The following is a 23,367-nucleotide window of genomic DNA, read 5'->3' on the forward strand; positions in this document are numbered from 1 at the left end:
GTTGACCCACAAAAGAGCGTGTGGTCCCTGCAGGAATGTTCTGCTCTTTCTGGCCAACGCGGCCAAGATTACTCTTCTGCTCTGTGACTTACAAAACATTCAGGCCCCCCTCACGTTGCACAGTTCATTATGTTTGTTATGTGTTTGTTTGAATTCACCCCCGCCTCTTTAATTAACTGCATACTCAATAGCCCAGTATGACAAAGTAGAAACTGAAATATCACAGTTGCAAATTTATATGAACAGCTTTTTTTTTTGAGGCTTCAATTAAAACACAATTGTAAGCAATTCCGGCCTCAAGCTTTGTACACCTGGAATTTGGGAATTATCTGACCATTTTCTCTGCAGAGCCTCTTGAGCTCTTGTCAGGTTGTATACAGACCGTCAGTAAACAGTAAACACCCATTATCAGGTCTCAGAGAGTCGTCTCTAAGCCCCTCCAGTGTCATTGTGGTTGTGAGCTTTGGCCCATTCTGCCATTCAGAGCATGTTGGGACTGGTTGTCATTAAAGATACGTACGTGTTCCATTCCTCTAGTCCCCTTTGTACCTGCTGCTAAAAATACTCACATACAGCACGATGGTGACACCACCACAATTCCCCATTGGGACAATATTGAGCAGGTGACGAGCAGTGTCTGGTTCTTGTCGGAAGAGCCAAGGATGTTCGGGCATCTTTGACTGAGGAGACTGTAAAACATGAATTAGTAGAATGCTACAGGGAGGGTTATCCTTCTGGAAATGTCTACCACCTCCACACAGAGTGACCGTCAGGTTCTTCTTTGTCAGCTCTCCTAATCAGGTTCAGTTCTGCTGTGCAGTCATCTGTCCTGGTTAATACGGACTTCTTCCATGGAAGGTCGACAGAGGCAACTTTGGCTCTTGAAAAGATTTGCACTTCAGCAGATTTGTTTTGTAGAGAAATATCACAAAGATAGCATGAGTGTCAGATGTTATAGAGGTGGTGTATTTAAACATGAAGGGGTTCTGCACATACTGCACTCCCCTGCTAGAATTGTTTACATCGTCTGAGGACGAATACAGTAGGACTTTTTAAAACCAAATAACAATTATCCTATACAGTATTGGCCCCCCCGCCAAACTGCGTATTATTTCTGTCATTTGCCTTTTTCTGTTCCTTAGGAGGAGCCCGAGTGCCACAATGACAAAGTATTTCAGGAATCAGGAATTCAAGTTAGGCTTAACTCATTTCATGAGCCCACATTGTGATGAGTCAGGGCGATGAACTGCTGCCCACAATAGTAGCTCATCTGTGGTGTAGCACAGGGAGTGAGAGGTCACAATATATTTCATAAGAACAGCAGGATGACCGCAGTCAACAGGCAGTCACAGTGCTGGGAGAAGTGCAGACACATCAGATCATATTATGAGAAAAAAAAAAATATATATAAATAACAGCAGCAAATCAAGTTTGTCTGCATAAGAAAATGTCTTTATTGAATCAAAAATTAGGTAAACAAAAATAATCTGTGCAGCCTTCTGAAGAAAAAAAAAATCAAAGTGCAATTTAAACTTGAAAAGCAATAGCTTATAAAAGGTTCACGCTATCACGGGAATGAATTTCTAGCAAAGATTTAAATCAAATCTCTCACTGCAATGATCTTTCTCAAGTTTATAAAATATAGCAATAAGACAATGTAGCATTGTAAACTACCGTGTGGAGATGAAAGGGAAACAAAAAATAGAAATGCTCGTTGGTTACACTCTCATAATACAACATGAAACAGATTTTTCTGAAAGCGAGCATAAATTAAATCTATAAAACTATTTCCAGCCTCCTTTGCTCAGCTGAACAGCAGCAAGCACTCACACCTGAATATGGATGCTCTAGGTTTCTCTTCCTTCTACAGATTCAGAGTGAACATCGTCGGCGTACCATTAAACAGTTGTGCTCCTCTCTCCCTTCAATCATGAAAAGCTACTCCACACTCAACTGTATCTAGTACATCTGACGTACCATAAATCAAGGCCATAGATAATCTAAAACTTCAGCTCACCTACAACTGCATTTATGTTTTCAAAACACAGCCATCACCCAATGGTAGTGACTTGTTGATCAATAATCTCTTTTGCTCATTGTGGCATTGACATACTTCAGTAACAGTGCTTCAGCAGGACTGAAATGTCAACAAATAGAGCGCTTCATCTGGACATATAAGAAATAAATGAAACGTAAAAAGGCCAATGGTCGGTCAAATCAGTCATACCTGTACAAATACAGGTTTCTACAGAATACAGACCGTGTATGACGTTACCTTTAGATCGTGAACAGCAGCGCAAACAACAGGAGCGATGACGGGAGAATAATGAGTTCTCACCAGTTGCTCATCACCATCTCATTCATCAGAGGAACTGTACATTTGTTGGCATCATGGACCAAATGTGGCTGAAATAATATACTCACAACCATGTTTTTTCACGCGTGTACTTAAGATTTCAAAAAAATCTTAAGCACACGCAACATGGAAACATCATCAGATCCTTCTTATTCCAGCCCTTAAAGAATTATTTGTACAACAAAACATCATATACATAATACTGAGCGACAGAATAAGGCATCTATGACTTATTGTCCAAAAAGAACTAACAAAAAAAAAAAACGTTTTAAATTAGCTTCCATTGGCACACAGTTTGTACAACATTTCAGATAAAACTACTGAATTCCAGTACACATGGCAACATATGTTTAAAAACAACGCTAAGTTGTTAGGATCACTTTAGCGAGCTACAGTTGGAAGCTGAAAAATATAATGTTATGGATGGAAATCTTTCACCTCTGACACCAGACCACTGTTACAGGTGTTTGGCTGCCAACAGAGAAACATTCCCCTTTCAAGTAGAAATGTTTCAGAGGAAAGTGAAAATAGCAGTGGGTCTCCCTGCTTCACTGTTTCAGCACGAGGCTCCAGAGTGGTGGGGAGAGTCTAAATGTGACTCAGTCCAGTTTTTCAAAAGTCTGATTCAAAAACACAATGGCAAAAAGATAAAAAAAACAACAATGTTATGAATGACTCCTTGTTGTGGAGACTCGCTCTTACTGCTGGGGAAGTCCAGAGGAGGTTGCTTGGATTGTTCCCAGTCTACCGTTCACTTGGACTGTCTTTTTGGGCACAGCAACCTAGTAGAAGGAGAAACGGCATGTCATGTTTGTGTTTCGTTTTCATTTGTTTCCGTTTATTGATACAAATATTAGTTTATGGCACGCTGGAAAGAAGAGGTCAGGTTCTGTGGTTTTGCAAAGTCAAACTGGATAAAAAAAAGGGGGGGGGGGGGGGGTAAATTCCTAAATTGAAAAGAAGAAGATTTGTTTATTTTTTTCTTAAAAAATAAAGGCACTTTGTTTCTAGAAACTTTATATTCTCACAGCCATTGACCTGAAAAACGACTTCATCTCCTTTTAAATGTTTATTCAGCTGTTCAGTTGTCACATTAATCTTTCCTTTATCTTTTATTTATCTTTTCCTGGCAAGATGTTGAGAAACCAAACCAAAGATGTAAGAAGAGAACTCTGAGTCAAGTCATATATTTCTGAGTTACTGTCTCAGGCTTTATCTGCTCTGCTCATCTCTTTTTTGTCTCCCCTCAAATAATCTCTTCACCGTGTGCTGCTTGAGCAGATGGTTCATTTTAAGAGAATCACGGCATCTTTGTCCAGTGGGACATGTGTAAATAGTGTCAAGATTTCTGCAACCGCTCTCACTCTGTGGCAAAAATGTACAGTAGACGCTGTGTTTTTTTTTTTCGATATTTGTACCTTTTTTAGCTTCTCTGCAGCAGATCCAGAGCGAATGGCCTCCAGCATGGCATCTCGGGCCAAGCCAGGGTTCATGGCGGTGTTAGCACTTGGAGGTGCCACAGTCCTAGGCTTACCCGCGGGCAAGATAGGGGGAGGAGGCGGGGGTGCAAACATGGGAGCTGGTGGTGGTGGTGGTGGGGTCAGGACGGGAGGTGAAGTGGAAGATACAAAGAGAGGAGAGGGAGGAGGGTCTGCGCTGCTCTCCTCCTCAGAAGCACCCTTCCTAAACTTCTCAAGCTCATCAGCTGCCTCAGATTTGGTCTGCGGGAAACAAAATGTGTGACAATGGTGAGGCTTCTCTTTGTAAGGACTTGACAATATGGCCAAAAACGTGAGCACAATAACAACAACAGTACATATACATCAGTCAATATTGATAGATATCACAATAAATCTCTAACATGCAAATATAAAGAAGTACTCTTAGTAACACATTCCTCTCTTTTTCTAATTTTGGCATACACATTCATATTTTTAAATGGTTTTCCATCTTGTTCATTTCTGTCATTCCAGTTTACACAGATATTTTGTTTTATTTTTTTTTTTTTAAGAAGCACAACAATTTTGAGACTGTTTTAGTCATGCAGCATTCCAGAGATTCCACTTCTGGTAAAGAACCTCCAGAATAGAACTGCAGATGTTTCAGCTACAGCAGCAGGTTTCCTGCCCTCTGCTCCACATGGGTCTTTAGATGACAACAAACCCCAATCTACTAAAATACTGTAGACACCCATGCTTGCATAACCTACGTAGCATGCTTTTGCTACGTAGCTAACACACACAGACACAGGCAGGAGAGAGAAATTCACATTCTACTTTGATAAATTTCCTTTGCCTATGCAAACTACAATACATGTTTATTCATTCTTAAGTGTTACAAGACTAAACAGCGTCACTCCGTGAAGATTCACCAAATGCAGTAGTCACAATAAGTTCTCAATGAATGACAATGCTGATTTGGAGAAGATGCAAATGCTTATTCACCATTTCTCTCTTACCAATGTGACATTTGTTAAACAATAAAAACAAAGTTTTGTGGAAATGTGGTCATTTTGAGTTTTTTCTGACTTGATGGAGGTGCCTGAGGAAATGTTAATGGAACACCAATGGTATTATCCAAAGGAGACCATGAATCTCTAAACCAAATGTTTTGCCAGTCTCTGTAATATAATAATAGATAAGAACATTTTCTACCATGTGGTGACGTCGTAGGAAAAATCGCTTATGATTCGATATCTAAAACCAAAAGCTCATGTTATCTCTTTGACAACATCAGTTGTAAAATTGTAAAAGACATTATGGCACTTCAAAAGTCAGGGGATAGTGACAAAAATGTTTCTTCCAGGGATCTGTTGCTACAAAATTATTTGAGTTGTTTAAGCATGAAGCATCCAATGACTGACTAATACTGTAGTCACCAGAACTGCACAGCATTCCCCTTGCACCCGCAGGCATACAGTGATATTACATGAATAGCTAGTAGAGTATTTTACCTTCTTCAGCCGGGCAGATTTACTTTGGCCTCTAATGGCAGCCAGAAGAGCGGATCTCTCATTCTCCTCATCAACATAAGATAACTTCTTTTCGCAAGTGTCAGCAGAAGTGGATATCTACCAATGACACACAAAGAGGGACATCAATCCACATCAACAACAGAAGCAATTCACATTACACATTTCTCTTCCAACTCATGAGTTCCTCCAAATACTGGGCGATAGCTCACCTTTTTCAGCCTCTCCTTGCCTGTCCCAGTCTGGATTGCATCCATCAGGCTGCTGTGCAGAGAAGTCTCCTTCTCAACGGATTTACAGATCACTGGTCTGAACTTTTTCACTGGCCCAAACACCGTCACTGCCTGTGATATGTCGTTACTGTCTGACACTGTGACAGATGGTTGTGGTCGTGCATCACGTGTAAGATGGGTGGCTGCCTTGGTCGTGTCTTTTGTGTTCTGCAGAGGAGGAGCGAAACACTCAGCACACTGTAATATCAAATGTGGAAGCCAAGAGCGGCCATGGTCACTACTATATTTTCTAATGTTGTCGGAAAAGATCATGGAATAATCACCCGATAACAAGGCCGTTATTCCGTGATCTTGAGATGAAAGAATTAAAAAATATAGTAGCAGTTCTCGGCTTCTGTATCAATTAATGCAATTTTTCAAATCCATATTTACTTACTGTTTGGACAGCAGTTTTTGAGGCTGTGGGTTGTTGGGAAGATGAGCGTGGTAGACTGCTTTGTGTGGGATTGGTGCCACTGGGACGAATATGTTTAATATCTTCTCTGTCATTGTTGGCGATCACATGTATCTGGGTGGAGCCACTAGACTGACTGTGCTTATTCTTGGCTGTTTTTGTTTCTAGTGTATTAAAGCTTCCATTGGTGGATCCAACACAATGTCCAAATCCTCCCGTGTCTGGGCTGTCTTCTCCAAAATCCCTCTGGCTATCCGACACGTACTCAGGGTAACTCATAGACCTCTTTGGGCCAAAAGTGTGGGGTTTATAAGCAGAGTCATTCTTCTTATTATCTGACAGCGATGACTGGAAAGATTGGTGTGGATTCACTTGTATGGACCTTCCTGATCTCTGGAAGCCGATAGTCTGTGTTTTCACAGGGGCAGAGGAGTCAGGGTTGAGAGGGGTGGTGCTAGGATTAGCAGGAGTCTTTTTGGTGTATTTATTGATGGCAGACGCCACGTAATGACTTGATGTTCGCCTGGAGGGTTTAAGGAAGGACATGTCTTTTTGCAGGTCTGGGAGAACTGGAGAGGAAAGAGCAGGTTTCATACTTAGTTGCTGAGTGTTTTTAGAGACTGAAGTCTGGCTCTCCAGCTTTTCCTCCTTTGCAACATGGATGTCTTTCCGTTGTTCTTTAGTTTCTTCTTTGAGAATCAATTCAGACTGGATTCTGTCTGCAGGTTTATATTTACTTTCTGTTGTTTCAGTGTTAGTGGTCTTCCATGTATTGCCATCTTTATTCTCTTTAGCCTTATTGATGTGACCTTTGCTGAGAGGCACAGCAGTTTCTTGTCTTTCTGGACCTGAGCTCCAAAAGACTTTGGCTTTTCCAAGAAGAGGAGACTCCTCACTACCATTCATTCCCAACTCTGATGCACCACCAGCTCTGTTTCGGGTGATGCCCACTTTGACCATATTTCCTTGATCGTCGATCTTAATGGCACCTTCAATTCTTGAGGCAGCAGCATCTCCAGTATCAGCATGTACGACGGGTTTCGGAGGAACCACAGTGAACGTTTTCATACCAAAGCGTGATGCGACGTTATGTGTGATTTGACCCAGTGAAGAGTTATTTTGATAAACACTAATCTCTTCAAATCGTTGTGATCTCTGAATGGCTGTTGATAAAAGAGGCTTCCTTTGATCATTGTTCTTGATAGGATCAGGCTTGATCTCAGTGCTCTTGGTGTGTTTCTGCTTGTCAGTGTTGGATAGGACTGCTGATCTTGTTCCCCGTTTATCCTCTTTCACACCGTTACTGTCAGTCGTACCCATGGCCTTTATTTTTGTCTCGATAATCTTATCTTCCTCTTTATCGCGTGTAGACGTTTTCATCTGTAACTTCCCAAGATGCTCCGGTTGAGATGGCTGCTTTGTATCTGCGTAGCTTCTACTATCAGCAGCTGTACAAGCACTGTTGTTTTTCTTCTGAAGCTCCATGCTGGGCTGCTGGCATAATCCTGGACCTTTGATATGATGGGAAAGAGAAAAGTGAATAACATTAAAGCACAGCTGTTTTACAACTGAGCTATAAAAATAAGCATGAACCAAAATAATCGAAATTCCAAAATTTTTCATACCTTTGTTGCCACCTGACTTAGTCCTGGTAAGTGACTTTGCCTCCTTTTCTAATTTTGTAATTTCGTAGTCCTCCAGTACTTCATCTATGGCTGTGACTGGCACATCCATGTCCACTACAGACACTGGCACATCATTACTGTTTGTGGACATAGTCTTTTTCACTGAGAAAATACCTTTGTGGTCTGGAAAAGGGGAGCAGATTCAAGTGGTAACACATAACACCTTGATACTTGGGACACATTTATTTGTGGTTTTGTCAGGAGGCCAGCATGGCTATAACCAAAATTCATTGAACTGGGAACATTCACTTAATGTGAGCCACAGTCCACTTAAACTACACATCTGGTGGACTGTGATCCAAGCTCCCTTACCTGCAAGGTCTGCATCAAAACCTGCCAAAGTCTGATGGAGCTGGGCTGTGAGATCCGGATCATCTTCATAGTTGTCCGTTACTCTGCCTGACTTTGCCTGTGGGTTGATGCCATTGTGCCTGAGGACGGTATATAAGTATCAAAAACACATCTGCAAATATTATGTAAACCACATTAACAGCCCACACAGTATCATAACATAAATCAAATAACATCGACACATGCAAAACCGTAACACAAAAAACTCTCTATGATCTCATACTTTTCATTAACTTTCACTTTTTTTGCCAGCACTGTGTCCAGCACTCTCCCGTTACTATTTTGCCATAGAAATCGAAAGAGGGTAAATGCAGGTCAGTAAGAGAAAGAGAAAAAAAGGTGTTGCATTTAAATATTCTGTTCTGTGCTATTTCAGATCTGTACTTAGTTTTTATTGAAGCACGTTGGCTTTGAAACACACAGCAGTAAAGATACTATTACCACAGTGCCTTAGCTTAGTATTCTCATGAGTTAGTGGTGTGTCAGCCATAACAAATTTGCAACAAGGCGGCCAAACCAAATAGAAGTTGTCTTCTAAGAGACTTGGCCTGGCCCCCTTTTCCTCAATGATTCTGAGAAAACAAGGTTATAGTGCTTTCCTGGAATACTGAGGAGCCAGCAGCAACATGCCAGACCCGGGATTCATAAAGTCTCTCTCAGTGAGAGCATCGTTCCAGGATCCGTGGTCTGGGCACTTTACCATGCACATTTCACAACTTAAAACAAAGATGTGGGGCAACATTCATTTTCAACAAAGGCCTTTGAGTAAGGGCCTAGAACCATAACTATGAAAGCTCAACTCTAAAAAGCTGAGGGTGCCAGCTTTGGCTACAACTCACAAACTGTAACACATGATGAGAGCTGAGTTATTCTAGCACAAAAAAAGTGAAGACTTTTAAAGTTGGTTGAAGCAGTGATAGTTACTCCTCAGTGAAACATGCAGGTGCACAATTAATGTGATGACCTGAAGTGAGAATCCAACTGAATATTTTAACACAGGTTTTAGCTTTAGGCAGTGGTTAGAGTAGCTTCATTTTAACAGCAAGGTGAATGGATTATTTTGGCTGCCAGGAAACTAGGATCAATTAAAATGGATTCAGTAATAAAAGAGGACAGCAATGAGAAAGATGTGAGACAGAAGATAGAGTTGGAAGAGGTGAGTTCATACTTGAAAGCATAATCCCAGATAGATTAATGAGTAGGACAGACAGTTTTCTCTTGAGGCTAGAGCAGCAGTGCATTAATGTGCCTCACCATCTTGAATAAGGCTTTAATCATCTTGCTAGAATAAATCATATATCAAGTAAATTGGGACTATTGCTCAGCTTTACTTACTCTCTTTCCTCACTTTTATTTTCTACCCACAGTCAACCTACTTTAGTGTATCATCTATCTCAGACTCTCGCTCTACCTGCGTCTTGATCCCCAGGTGGCACATCCCTCATCACTGTCACTAGAATTGTCCCGCACTGGTCCCAGCAGTCTCTCTCCCCCGCCTCTGCTACTTCCATCCGGAGACAAACTCCCATCTGGGGATGTGGGTTGGGTGTCAGTTGGAGAGCTGATGATGCCCGAGTCCTCACCCATGCCCTCTGAGGCAGCGTAACCCTGGTCAGGCAGGCTGCTGCTGCCACTGCTGCTGCCCAGGGATACAGTTTCCTCCTCAGGTGCTTCAGTATTTGCTTTTGGTCCACTGGCTGCAGAGCTCCGCATGGAGTGGAGCCAGGCTGGTGGAGAATAGAGGAAGATGTCAGCATCAGTATTATGACTTATGATTTAAAAAGTGTGAGTAACTTTTGGCAAGAATCATTTCCAACATTCAAATCGATGAGGTTTTAGTGGCTTTGGTAGAAAATGTTTCACAATATGACTTCATCCAAGCTTTTTGCTTTGTCACTCATGCCATGCATTAAGTTTGAAAGATGTTGAGGCTTATTTCATTTTTCTCAGATCCACACACACACACACACACACATTATTCCAAATCTTGGAACATTAATAAACAACAAACCATGAGGACATTTTATGACAAGAAGCATTGGACGTGGAGTGAGCATGAAGAGAAGTGGAAAAAAACACAAGAGGAAGTATTTATATTAATTTCAACATTCATTCTGACACCACACACACAAACCAGAAAACACAAGCCAAATATATAAACACAAGCCCAGAGCACAACCACTTGTGGCATGATAAAACAACTTTAATGATGTGTGGGTGGACTTACTGTAAATAAACCCTTTTAATTAGATTTTTTTTTACAGTACTGTTTTAGGCTCCAGTGAAAGACACTGTTGGTTCATACCCTCTCATCTCTTTAGTACAGTCATGCTTTGGTCAGTTGTGCGGGTTTTTGAGAAGTTATGTAGTCCGTCACTGATCTCATTGAACTCCAGGCCAAGAGAATAAAAATCAATGCACCATTTGTTAGGTTTTAGCAGTGCAGCCAGCATACACAGCACTGGGAACTTTACAGGGGATTCTTCCAAATGAGTTTAGCAGCAAGTGACCTTGTTAGTGATACCAAGTGTCTGTGAGTGTGTGCACGCATTTGGGCATGCTGTGTACTCCAGTATGTCTTCCTATGTATGCAGTTTTGTGTGTGTGTACTAAGCCTGTCAGTTTTGGGCCTGATCCTAATGGTGTTGAGAGAACAGTCAGTTCCAGGAGATGTGGTGATGACTCATAGGGTTGTCCTCCCAGCTCCTTCCCAGCAACAGCTTAGTCATGCCAGCTATGGCCACAATCAGTGCAAACACACACACACACACACACACATACGGACAGACAAGTGCATATGCACACTGTGCAATGCTCTCATGTGTTTACACAAGTATACTGCATGCCTGCATGACAAACACACAAGTAAACGTCCACACATAGCTCTCAAACCTCCAACTAAATATGAGTTTTGGTGCATGCCTCTGTTAAATCCAAACCAAAAGTATCTCCATTCACAAGAAAATCAATACCATCACATATATTACTTATCAGAATTTGACCGTGACAATCCATCTGACTTAATCAGTCTTAATCTTGAACTTTTTAATTGAAAAATGTGTTTCAATCAAAACAGGGACACATGCACCTTCATTACCAAAACAATACAGGTGTATTTCCGTTCATCCACTTACTTACATTTTCATATCTCAACACCATCAAGAACCTAAACTGGATAAGTAATATTTTACATGAACTTTATATGACTTTAACAGATCTAAAAATGATCATTAAATCAATGCATCTGCAAATGCTCTACTTCGCTGGGCCAAAAAAGATTTGAGTCACAACAATAGCTGTATTCATACAGCTCAGAACAAGTCATGTGATAAAACCAAGGCTCTAATTCATTGACATGGTCACTACTCAATACGAATATTGGTTTGGTACGTAGATGTAATAATAGACTGTTCAAACATGTAAACAAGTCATGATCTATAAAATCGCAATTAAGGTCAAATTTGCCTTCTGCAGTTTTTAACCATAAACAAATGATAATCTAATTCTTTTCACATACAGTACAATGCCAGGGCAGTCATTTCAGATCCATTCTCTTCAATTTAAAAACAAGCTGTAAAGCTTTAATGCAAGTTACGGTCTAAAACTCAATGTGTATTGTCAACCTCCAGTCCTTTCTTGAAACTAAGTCTTTTATTTTAGCTAAAAACAACATGTCATTGATAGATAATCCTTTACATGTTTATGCCAAAGGAATTGTGCACCCGTGTCTCTTGTTTCAACACTAATCTGCAACACAGGGAGCAGGGAGAGAAACATACGCTGTCCAACTATTGATCTGCAGATATCACATCACCAAAATATTGGCTGGTGGATATTGCATGGCCTTGTCTCATAACCTCATTTCAGCATGTCACCCATCAATCACATGGTAACTGATCCTCTCTTCTATCATTGTATAGTCTTCCTATCACATTCTCAGTGTTCACTTTTAACTCAGCCCTGATCTCATGCATAATCAATGAAAACTAGCAGATTGAGCTGAAATTCAAAACCAACAAAAATATTTACATACATTTGTAAAAAAAAAAAAATGTTAAACCCAACAAAGAATTGCTTTAAAACCAGAGAACATCTTGCTTTCACCTGTCATTTTATATCCTCAAATCCAAACCAGCACAAATGCAGTGAGATTACTGAAAAAAATGGCTTGTGAGATAACTGACACCAAGTGAAAGCAAGTTACAGAAAAACTATTCACATCACGTGATAATCAAGACTATAACAAACACAAAACAGCAAAAAATAATATGTCAAAGAAGAAAAATGACAGGAGGAGAGTGAATGTTCGAGAGAGATCCAGCAGAAATAGTAAAGGCGAAGATGAAGCAAAGGGAGATGATGGACGAAGGAAGGGTCGGGCAAGGGCAGAGACTTCAGGAGTGTTTGGAGCGCAGACGCACAGGCCCACAGCAGTACACTACAAAGGAGGGTGCAGGGAGGGGAGTAAAGAAAAGAACAGATGTGAACATGGATAGATCATGACCACTGCACTTGGTGGGAATGGTGAGGAAAACAGCATCCAGAGAAAAACCTACAATACAGAGAACAAATCAAGTGACATAAGGTTGCTTGTGTAAACTTCAACAGCTCTTCCATTATATACAGTATCTAATATACTCCTGTGTACTGTATAAATGCAACATAAAATGTACTAATGTTGATTGGAGTTGACCTCTGCCTTGACCCTTGGGCCACAAAAAGAAATAACATGCCCTACAGGTTGACATTTATAGATATGAAGAACCTTGACCTCACATGGACCCAGTATCACTTGACAACTCAGCCCCCCAGGTCGCTGATTGAGAGATGTAAAACATGTCAGGGCAGAGTGCATATTCACATGCACATGCACAAAGGTTTGGCAGTAAAAAATAGTTGCAAAAATATCAACTCTGAAAGAAAACATAGACAATGAATAGAGCGGATTCTAGGAGGAAAAAAAGAAAGACAATGAGTAAGTCAAAGGGAGAGGCAGTCCATCTGGAACCTACACTGGGGAGCTGCTTCCTCCTCCTCCATAGGACACTCTGGGGAATTATTTTCTGTGGGCTCAATGGGAGGGGAGGGCAGGGATGGAGTGGACGGGGAAGGGGGAAGGACAAGCTGTGATGCTTCCCGGGCTGGTGAACGACGAGGTTTGGGTGGTGCTGGTTGATCAGTGATTCCTGGAGGAGAAATAGCATGCAGGCAGAGCAGGGCAGGAACGCACAGTTCCGCTTGTAAAACTGGGGAACAGGAGACAAATATCCTACATGCAAACATATCAAATTGAGAGTACTAAAAACAACATCTTTGAAACTGCTTTATCTTTGGGGAATCTAGTGATGACGTTTGAGTTTCAGTGGGCAGAACGCCCTCCTTTGTCAACTGAGCCATGAGGATTATTGCTATTTAAGTACAATAAGTCACTCTAGCGCTTGCAGTCCCCTCATATCTGTGAGATTTACAATTGCAAAAAAGCTGTTTGAAGCTGCCTTTCAGTTTACACAAATCCTGTATCTGGTAAAATCTTGAAAAACAGATCATGATATGCTAAGGACAGGTGAACAAATGGGACAAATTCTATCTGAATAACACATTGGAATGAAAGGGCATAACCACAGTTACTGTAAAAGCACAGGGCTGAAAAACAGCTACCTTAAATGTCCTTATAAGGCTCATCTTGCATCAGTGTGCTGTGTCAGCAGGTGCTGTCAATGTGTTGCTTTATCTGTTTGCCCTGTTGTCAAAAATGGGAGGGAACTGAAACAGCGTGCAGAGCTGAGATGATAAACTACACCATCATAACCTTGACAGCTTCTAGGGTGGGCACACACACACATGCCCACACCCTCTATCTCCCTCACACAAGCAGATTACGATGGTTGAATCCACTTTCCCTATTTATTGGTTATTTATGTGACACTTTACATGTCTGAATACATATCAGTGTAAATAAAGTGCATAGCCTCAAATGCAGTAGTACTACAATATATCACTGTTAATAAAAACGGGCTATGCTGACTAGATATACACAGGGAATACTCATTTAATTTAGTAGTGACCTTCCTGTTTCAATATGAAGTTATGAAAAGAAAAATTGGATTACATATGTAATGTTATAAAATATATTAATGATGTTTCTACAGCTAACAACACACAGTGCACACCAACACACTAACTAACCCATGAATACATGGGTATAAGAGTAGAAGACATTTTCAGCTGCTACAGCACAAATTGATTTAAAGAGAGAAAAAAGTAAATATTACCCGATATCAGGTCCTAGATGAAGCAATGGTATAAAATGCTGTATTACACTACTGTGGAGCCACTTTACAATTATGAATCTTTATAACACAAAGTGTTTCAGAGAAAATGACAAACACTTTAGAGTTTGACATACCCATCCATTACGGTTGAATGAAAGACTAAAAAAGACCTACTGTATATGATTTAATGTGCTGTATATATTTCTGTCTGAATGAGGGCACCATCATATACTCAGTGTTCCCACACATCAAATTCAAGGAGCGCATGTAGAGACACAAGATGGGAGGGCAACTTGTAAGAGTTGCTTTGCCCCTAGCGTCTTCCTTAATCGATCTGCAGCACGCTCTGCATCTGGACAAGTGATTAGCCTTGGGATCACGGTCAAGCCAGTCTTTGTCATTTTCTTTGGTGAGCCAGGCATCATGTAATTTGCTCTCTATTGCTTAACGTTACTCGCTTATTGTTTTGCATGGAATCTCACATCGATTGCGGACAGAGAGTAATAACGACTTAATGTTTGTTCTGTGTCGGCCTAGTCTATGTACATCAAGCAATGCAGGGCCCATGAAATAGTAGGTGGTGTCGTAACAAACAAGGACAAACCGGCGGCAGGAGACATTTACCTAAATATCAACTTAAATACTTTCTTGCACTTTCAGTGACTCATGTCTATTTAGGGTGATTTTCAAATTCACCATTTCAAGTATTTCAAGCACCCATGGGAACCCTGTATACTGCATGTGCAGGGTGTAGTTGTCTAGCCTCAACGTGTACACCAGCTATTCATTCTGTGCCAAATATGTACTGTTCATGTCTAACGAGGTGCAGTTCTCAGGTTGCAATGAAAAACATCTTGAGAGTCAAAGTGGAAAGTTGAAAAAATTAGGTTGAGGTTGACTGCAAGGACAAAATGGGAACTTTTTAGGATAATGTGGCCTTGTACATGAAACACAATTTCAGTAGAAAGCACATGTTTCAAAAGTGTGCAAAAATAGCAAACGGGAGTGGGAGAAGACTTACAAGAGGGAGGGAGTTAAAGCAAAAGAGAAAATGATGCAATGTCAGCAAAGTGTCATGATAGAGGACAAGAAAAGTAGCTAGGTTTATAGATTTATTAATGTTCTTCTTCCTATATGTTTCATCTCGTCTAATGAACAAACCTCCTCATACTTCATCCTTCCTACTGCTTTCATCTGGCTGTCCATCACACTCCTCTCCTTACACGCCCTATAGTTCCTTGTTTCTACCTTGCTACTCTGTCATTCTGCTTCCCATGCTCATTTCTCTGAACTCTAGTCTGTCTCTTTAACCTTTCTCATCATGTCTGCATCTTTCTCATCTCTGCCTCCGTCAGACACAAAAACTATCTCCTGCAATCTCACTTTTCTACAGAAAAAATATCTCAGTTACATATAGATCAATATAAGGCCAGCTAATTTTCTCATAGTCATAGTTAAATGTGTGATTTATCTGCCAGCTTTGAAGGTTTGTGTGAGGTGCTGCATGCACACGAGAGAGAAATAAAGAGAGGAATGGAAAGAGAGAGGGAAACAGAAGGCTAAGAATGTGAGGGATTGATAAGCATGGGCAAGAGACAAGGACTGTATTGTCTCATGAGCTATGATGAAAACCAGCTCCACCAGTTCTGTACTTTAACCATAACATGCACACACAAGCACAAACACATGCAGCCTTTCACCAGGTCACTTTTGACAGTTTCACATGTTGCTGGAGTGTGACAGCTTAGTTCTCCAGGGCAGACGTTCTTCAGTCACATTCTGACAAGAGGATAATGAAGTAACCTCTACAGGCAACCTGTGACTGCCTCACTTCTTTAACATGCAGAATGTTTACCACCACAGAGAGTTTAGTAAGCAACAGCCAAGTTACTTTTTGCTGATGAATATAAATGTTTTGTGTACAGTGGAATGATCAAAATCCAATTCAGAAAGGTAACTGAGGGATTAGATAGTAAAACAAAATGCATAAAGATATACAGTATAACAGATGTAATTGCAGTTTCACTGTCTCTGGTGCTGCTTGTTTGCTTTTTCATTATAAATAACTAAAGCTGCCATTTGGTATTGTTCCTATTGCTAATATGCTGTTTGAGAACCTACTATTCACACAGATAAGGCATGTCTGATATTTACCTATTGCACTGTGTCTGTTGTTCTCAGCTTCATCCAGCTTCAAGCTAAGGGCCGACTCAGTCTCCGACCTGGAGCTGCTGGCTGAATTCACCTCTTGATTTGATTTGGCAGCCATGCCCCTCAATTTCTCTGATTCCTCCAACCTGTAGACGGAGCTTTTTGTAATGGGCTGCAGCTGCACAGATTCACTCGCTGAGCTGCTGGTGACACTGCTGCATTGGGAACCAGCCTGGTCCTGGTCAGCATCTGAATCATCGAGGCTGTGGCTGAGTTCAGAGTTGGAATCCTGGTAGGCCAAGCTGTCACTGGTGCTGCTAGTTGGGGTTGGGGAGTTGGTGGTTGGAGGATTAGGTTGTGTTGAGGTTTTCATGGGGACTGGTTTGACTGTTTGCATTACCACAATGGTAGAAGAGGCATGAACTGATTCTGCCATTCTGGTTGGTAAGGCTTGGATAGATATCTCAGTAGTGTCAGGAGTGAGAGGAGCAGAGGCTGAAGTGTCATCAGAGCCTGGGGTGATGGAAGACGGGGTGGGAGGAGGGGCCGGAGCCTTTCTTTTCCTCTGCTGGCTTTCTGAGCCAAGTCCCATCTGAGAGAAAGTAAATGAAAAAGAGGGTGAGAGAGTAGAAAGTTAATGTGAGCACCTTGTGTCTGTGTGTGTGTGTGTGTGTGTGTGTGTGTGTGTGTGTGTGGTCTAACCATAAATCAGCCTGTAAATTTAGTCTGCCAGGACTGAAGTAGAGTTTACTACTGAGTAATTAAATCAAGTAGGGTTTTGGCAGGAGTCTCAGTCTTCAAATTCCACCCGAGTGCCAACATTGCCTTTGAATTATAGTACAACAAGACATATCAACGACTGGGAGTGATACAGTTAATATGGTGCAGGGCTATATGGTACATTTCAGAGACTGGATTTACAGCCACGACACAGCTCAGTTATGTCAAAGAGATGTCATTTCTTCAGAGTGTGAGCAAACTATTATTGCCAGAGTCACTTAGGATTAAGTAAAAAAAAAATAAAACAGGATCAAATGTTTAACAGATTTTTAACACATATTTGCTCCATATAACATAGAAATCGTCATTTCCCGCTTTGAAAATGTTCATACATTTTATGGACAAACGATTACTCAATTAATCGAGAAAATAAACGTTAGTACTGATAACATTATTCCTTTTACCACAGAGGACATGCCTTGTAAAAAAAAATAAATAAGCCCAACTTGCCTTTTTTCCAGCCAACTGGGTTCACACATGTGAACTCAATGAACTCACTGCATGGCATGCTATGGAAATCCAAATGCCCCCCCACCCCAAGTGGTTGTCTTTCTCTTCCTGCTTCTTCCCCTCCTGACATTCATACAATAATACAGCCCTACCCTGCAAAGTATGGTATGGTGTGGTATGGTAGAAAAAGAGCTGTGGCTTCACCGACACAAATGCACACACACTTTTCTGTGTGACTGTATGAGCATACAAACATATGACCCCACATGTGCACAAACATGAGAAGGAACAGTATATCTAATATATCAGACTGAGCTGAAGTGTATGGATTAGTGGGTTCAGGGTTGCAGGGTTACGAGGGTTACTTTCATGGGCTTGTTGGCGCCATGAATGGGAACACAGCGTGTAGCCTGTTTAAGTACGGTAGAAACTGTTTACTGATTTTTCCATTTGCACTACTTTTAACAAACTTCATTACTTCATCTGTGGATCTATGTGGTCGAGAGGAAAGATACCACGTCCATAAATCTATTTGGGTGTACGGCTTTTAAAAAGGCCTCAAATGTGAGCAATGATACTTTAAAGTCAATATGAAAATTAAACATGGATCTAGTGAACTGAGAAAAGCACAGCCATGATAGAGTCGTTCCATTTTTGTATTAAAGTATTAAACCAGGCAACAATGTTTTGTATTGGCTGGGGATGGTGGAAGGGACACTGGTACATTCCTGGGTAAAGTGTGTTGCAGAAATCAAGGCAAAGTTTTCTCTAACCCTGAAACTAGGTGAAAGAGGCAACATTTACATGGGGAATAGAAGAGATGGCAGTCTAAGGCTTTGTTTAGCAAACCAAATATTCAGGCGGCTCAGCATCATTAATTAGATTGAAAGAAACATTGTTGTTGTGGTTGATAAACATGTCACTGGACATCCACTTTCCAAAAATATAATACAATGAAAGGGTACATCCTTCATCGTCCACCATCTAAATTATCCGACTGCCTTGTTTTCATTCCAGGGTGATTGTGCTTGTTTCTAAAGTAATTCATCTGACGAGCAAAGAAAAGCACTTGATTACAACTGTTCAAAGCCTGATTGTTCTTTGCAGTGTTTTTGTCCCATACATGAAACTAAAGACTGGTTAAAACCATTATTGCAAATCACATGTATTGTTTAATTAAGCTGAATACAGAATGAAATTAGATGGTAGTGCAATCAAATGATGCTCACATTTTTGTGGACTTTATGTGCAACCAAATTCTCTCCCTCTAATTGGACCCTATTAGTGGGAGACCTGAATGAAACTGTTGAAATGTGTCAAAATGAGCCTTAGGGTTAAATCCATAATAATTTTCCTTATTTAATTTGTTGTTGTATTGGGTCATTAGAAAATGATTGAAAAATAGGTTTGCATGGGTAGGAGAATGTGCCTTTACACAAAAGTGTATTGAGCGGCATGCCAAGACAGTCTGGTGTGTCCATTAAATTTTCCACTTTATGGTTTGAGAGACGAAGGGCCCCATGTTGGAACACGTTACACAGATAGGGCCACCCATGGAGGCTTCAACCTGTTGGCGTGACCATTCATCAGTTGTTTTTAAGGCCTCTTGATGGGTGAGGGGCTTTGTAATGGGGGCAACATTACAGCGCTAATGTGGAATGTGAAATGGAGTGTGCGTACACGAGTACATACGAGTGTGTGTCTGTGAACGTCAGCATGCATGAGTACATCTTTATATGCATGTGTCTGCAGATGTATGTGCGTGTCAGAGATAATAATAGCGGGTGAACTGTCTCGGTGCTGTGAGGCCACCATGGTCAAAAACATCCTAACTGAAGGACAGTTAAGTGTGTGTTAGGGTTACTGTATGTGTGTGTGTGTGTGTGTGTTTGAGTATTTCAATGAACATGTCTGGCTGTGAATGTATGTTAAAGTAGATGTTTAATGTCTTGACAATGTAGCAGAGAGTATAGGAAAGGCTAGCTGAGGATAACGAGAGGCACATTGCTGACCCATTTCTATTGTTGTCTATTTCGTCCCACTAACCCACTGAAATCTTGATGTTTTCGTCACCTTTTCCCCACATGTATTTATAAAGCGATGTTGTTATGTCCACTGGGTTCCTGGTAAGAGGTTAGAAGAATCTCGATAAAATAGAGTTCTTATTTGCAATAGTAGAAATATTAATGTCGATAAATTGAAGATTATGTACAATCACATTCTGTCTATAACAAAAAAAGTACATCTTCAAAAACAATTGATGATCCTCATAAGCATATTAACTTTTTTTTTAAATAAAATATACAATCCTGGATCCCGTACACCTACTTGCTACAGTTAAAAGGTTAAATTCATTTGTCGTTTGTCCCAACTGTCTTGGCTGGTGTCATACCTAATGTGTTCTGACAGCATCAAGTGCAAACAAATCCTGTCCCACATAGCCTGCATGGCAGGGTGATGAGTTCCCCTATTCCTGGCCCCTAACTCGCACTTTCACAATCTTCAAGGTCAATGCATAAGAATAGACAGCTTAATACTGACAACCTTGAGTAGCATCATAACAGGCATACTTCTCACAGTTGTACATCCTTCATGTATGTTACCAAGGCAGTGGAAAGTTTTAGTACAATTATTATTATCATCATTATTATTATTACATGTATTTGAACAGACATTCCTGTGGCTGTTTGTTTAGCAACAGAAGCCTGCTTTCATCTTTACAGATATGGAAGTTATCACTTAATTGGCATTACTTTATAATACTTATATATGATTCCAGCGAATTATTATGTTTTATTGCGCTCGTTTTGCTGTGCTTTATCAGTGTCTGTGGTTTACTGAGAAAAACAAAAAACATTCCTTGTATATGTTCACGTGCTTGGTCTGTAGATACAACACAAATAGAAATCATGCTCTTGGCAATTTCTAGTAGAAAAATTAAGAAAACTGAAAGAACGGCACTGTTTAGTTTGTGAAAAGCTACTTTTCCTTTACAAGGCTTTCTATCCAAAATGAGCAATTACACATACCAAACGGAGGGAATTAGTGAAGTAAATTACATTATGAGCCTGCCCAAGATTAAGCCTCATTACTTTTTTATGTATATTAAAAACCTGGTCACTATTTAATGAAATAGGTTAATAATGTAACTGGATGGACATTGATGAGTAGTCACTATTTTGCAGACAGCAGTGTTTGTGGAACGCTCTGACAAGAGCACCTGCTATTTTCAGCTGAAGCTCAAACTAATGAAAACAGCAGCTCTAAAGGAAGAATGAAGTATAACAAGGGATGAGTGGGCTGCCTGTTTTCTTACACAACAGAATTCTGATTTATTTATTTATTTATTCGTGATTTAACAATACCCATTTGTTCCTTGAGAATACATGAAGAGACTCAGTAGAGCCAGGTCGCAGACAAGTCAACTGCCATTTCTACATCCTTCCAAACCACCACTGACCTCTCACATGAGGAAAACTTAGTTTACATTCCTCTTCTCAGTCTTGGCACTGTTTTTCTTATTTTTACCCTCCTTTGTTATGTTCTCTTGTTCTCTCACGGACGCTTATCTGAGCGAGGCTAAGCTTATCTAACCACAAAAGACAACAGAGATCAACAACGATGAAACCCAACAACAGTATGGTTGACGTTCTTTTGTTTATGTTGTCAAGTGGTTGCTGTATACTCTGGGTGAGGCGAGACTAGTCTGAAGGTGGTGTAAAAAGGACAATACAGAGGGTGTGCAGCAAATGAAAAGCTGATACCCAAAAGAATCAGAAAAGGAGAAAAGAAAAGATAGAAGGATAGCAAAGAAGAGCCAAAGCAAAGAAATACACAAAGAAAAGCCCTGCAGAAAAATTGTTGAACACAGATCCAGTAGCAACTTGCGTATTGTCTGGCTGATCGAACCAGAGCCGCACATCACATCAGATTAATCATAGCTCCAGTTATAGGCAATTACAGGACTAATGGATGGCTGTGAAAAACAAGCCTCTTTCTGCTGCCAACCCTCTTTTTTCACAAGTGACAGATCTTTGAAGGAAAATGATGCCAGTGTTATCAATGAAAATGCAACACAGTCACAGTCTTGCTTTTTTTCCAAACAAACTCATTCATGCAACACAGAAAACAGTTTTTGTCAGAAAGCTCAAGCTACCATGATGCTTAAGAATGGCATATACACACACTCACTCACACAGACATAATACTAAAGCTTTTACTCCTCTCACTAATGGTTGTACACAAGCCATTTTTAGACATTTATGTTTTCTCTTCACATATAAGAAACGTAGTGGGAGAGATGCAACACGTTCACAGCAGCAGGAGAATCTCCAGGATCAGAAGGCGGCGCCTGGCCTGAGCATGCAAAAGGCACAACACTCAACCATTCACTCACTGTGGATCCTCTGGAGTTTCCCCTGCCGTGTCCTCATATGAGCTCACACCGACATTAACCAGAGATTATACCATAAGGAACCCAAGTATCTGCATGTTCTACACCGCAGAGTTTCTTGACATGGCAAGGGAGGATGAGGCAGGCGACAGATACTGTATTTCATGATGTCACATTACATTTATTTGTTAAGAGAATCCCTGGTATTAGCATTTGCTTGCTCTCTCTCTCAGTTGGATGCACAAATGAACCTTGGTAATAGAAACATTGTTTGATCTGACTCGTTTCTATTAGGGTACCTATCAAGAGCACAGTGGTGTGGCTGGACCATCTGAAGCAGCCCAACAGAGAAAATGACAATTTCCAAGTAACAATGTGAATGGAATGAGAAAAACACAAAGAGTACCATTTTTAAATATTAAAAAACAGAGGGTGGATTCAATGCCACTTGTGTTTATGCTTTATAAAAATGTGTCAGCTTGTACTCCACGCAGCAGCGTTAACTGTGTTGTGTTCTTCTTCAGTGAAGTGATTCTGTCTGCAACTTACACTATGCTGTGCTGGTATGATCTTATGCTGTTTATGAAGCTGATGCAGCTATCACCATCCGGCCTATACAGCCCCGTGTAAATGCAAGTCAGATCAGCATTTACCTTATCAAACTATACTGTGGGGAGATGAACTGCACTGTACTGCTTGTTGGATATACAGCTTAAGAATCTATATTTAAGGACAGGTAATCCAGGTAAGAACATTGGTAAGGTTTTCATAGACTTACGAACAGCCTTCTTACTGCAACTGATCTTATTTCCCCTCACCTTCTGCTCCTTAGTGCTGCTTGTCCTCCCTTTAACTTTTACCCTGATGTGTCCTTCTGAACAGTAAGGGTGTTGCCAACCAGATTTCATGCTGCAATTCATTTTGAAAATAAAACCCTAAGCTTATGTTTAGTTAATGTTGCATGGCCTAAAAACAAACAAAATAAAACTTGCAAGACCTGATGTTACCATTACTTTGACGTTGTCTCCATGTTACTCTGCGACTCAGTTTATCTCGTTTGCTCTTAATCCTCTCTCTCGTTCTCTACTTCAGTTGCTCTGTCTCCATATCTTGCTCGTCTTGTGCACAGAATAACACTCATGAGGACAAACGTGCTTAGGGAGACTCAAGAAGCACTTTCTGTTACTGAGAAGTGAAGCAGAAAGCTTGGAATTATTTGAACTCACTTATCACAAGAGGATATGTAGACGTGGCTTTCTTTCCAAACCACA

The 23,367-nt window shown here is 40.6% G+C and overlaps 1 protein-coding gene across 6 annotated transcripts in view; it reads right to left on the reverse strand.

Moving 5' to 3' along the window:
• Positions 1-1,416: 1,416 nt before the first annotated feature.
• cobl (cordon-bleu WH2 repeat protein) overlaps positions 1,417-23,367 on the reverse strand; it is a 46,405-nt gene continuing 24,454 nt past the window's right edge. For 4 of the 6 annotated variants that reach the window (XM_058646956.1, XM_058646955.1, XM_058646952.1 and 1 more), the window contains 10 exons: positions 16,477-17,065; positions 13,063-13,236; positions 9,462-9,777; positions 8,012-8,130; positions 7,640-7,822; positions 5,997-7,525; positions 5,540-5,767; positions 5,310-5,426; positions 3,775-4,077; positions 1,418-3,138 (listed from right to left, as the gene is read on the reverse strand). In XM_058646956.1, the coding sequence (XP_058502939.1) occupies positions 3,055-3,138; positions 3,775-4,077; positions 5,310-5,426; positions 5,540-5,767; positions 5,997-7,525; positions 7,640-7,822; positions 8,012-8,130; positions 9,462-9,777; positions 13,063-13,236; positions 16,477-17,065 (3,642 nt within the window). In that variant the 3' untranslated portion in view covers positions 1,418-3,054. Of the gene's footprint in view, positions 3,139-3,774; positions 4,078-5,309; positions 5,427-5,539; positions 5,768-5,996; positions 7,526-7,639; positions 7,823-8,011; positions 8,131-9,461; positions 9,778-13,062; positions 13,237-16,476; positions 17,066-23,367 lie in introns of all 6 variants that reach the window. The other 2 variants (XM_058646954.1, XM_058646957.1) reach the window with 2 other exon arrangements.

This window comes from Solea solea, chromosome 13 (genome assembly GCF_958295425.1).
Source record: "Solea solea chromosome 13, fSolSol10.1, whole genome shotgun sequence".
In the NCBI taxonomy this organism is placed as follows: domain Eukaryota; kingdom Metazoa; phylum Chordata; class Actinopteri; order Pleuronectiformes; family Soleidae; genus Solea; species Solea solea.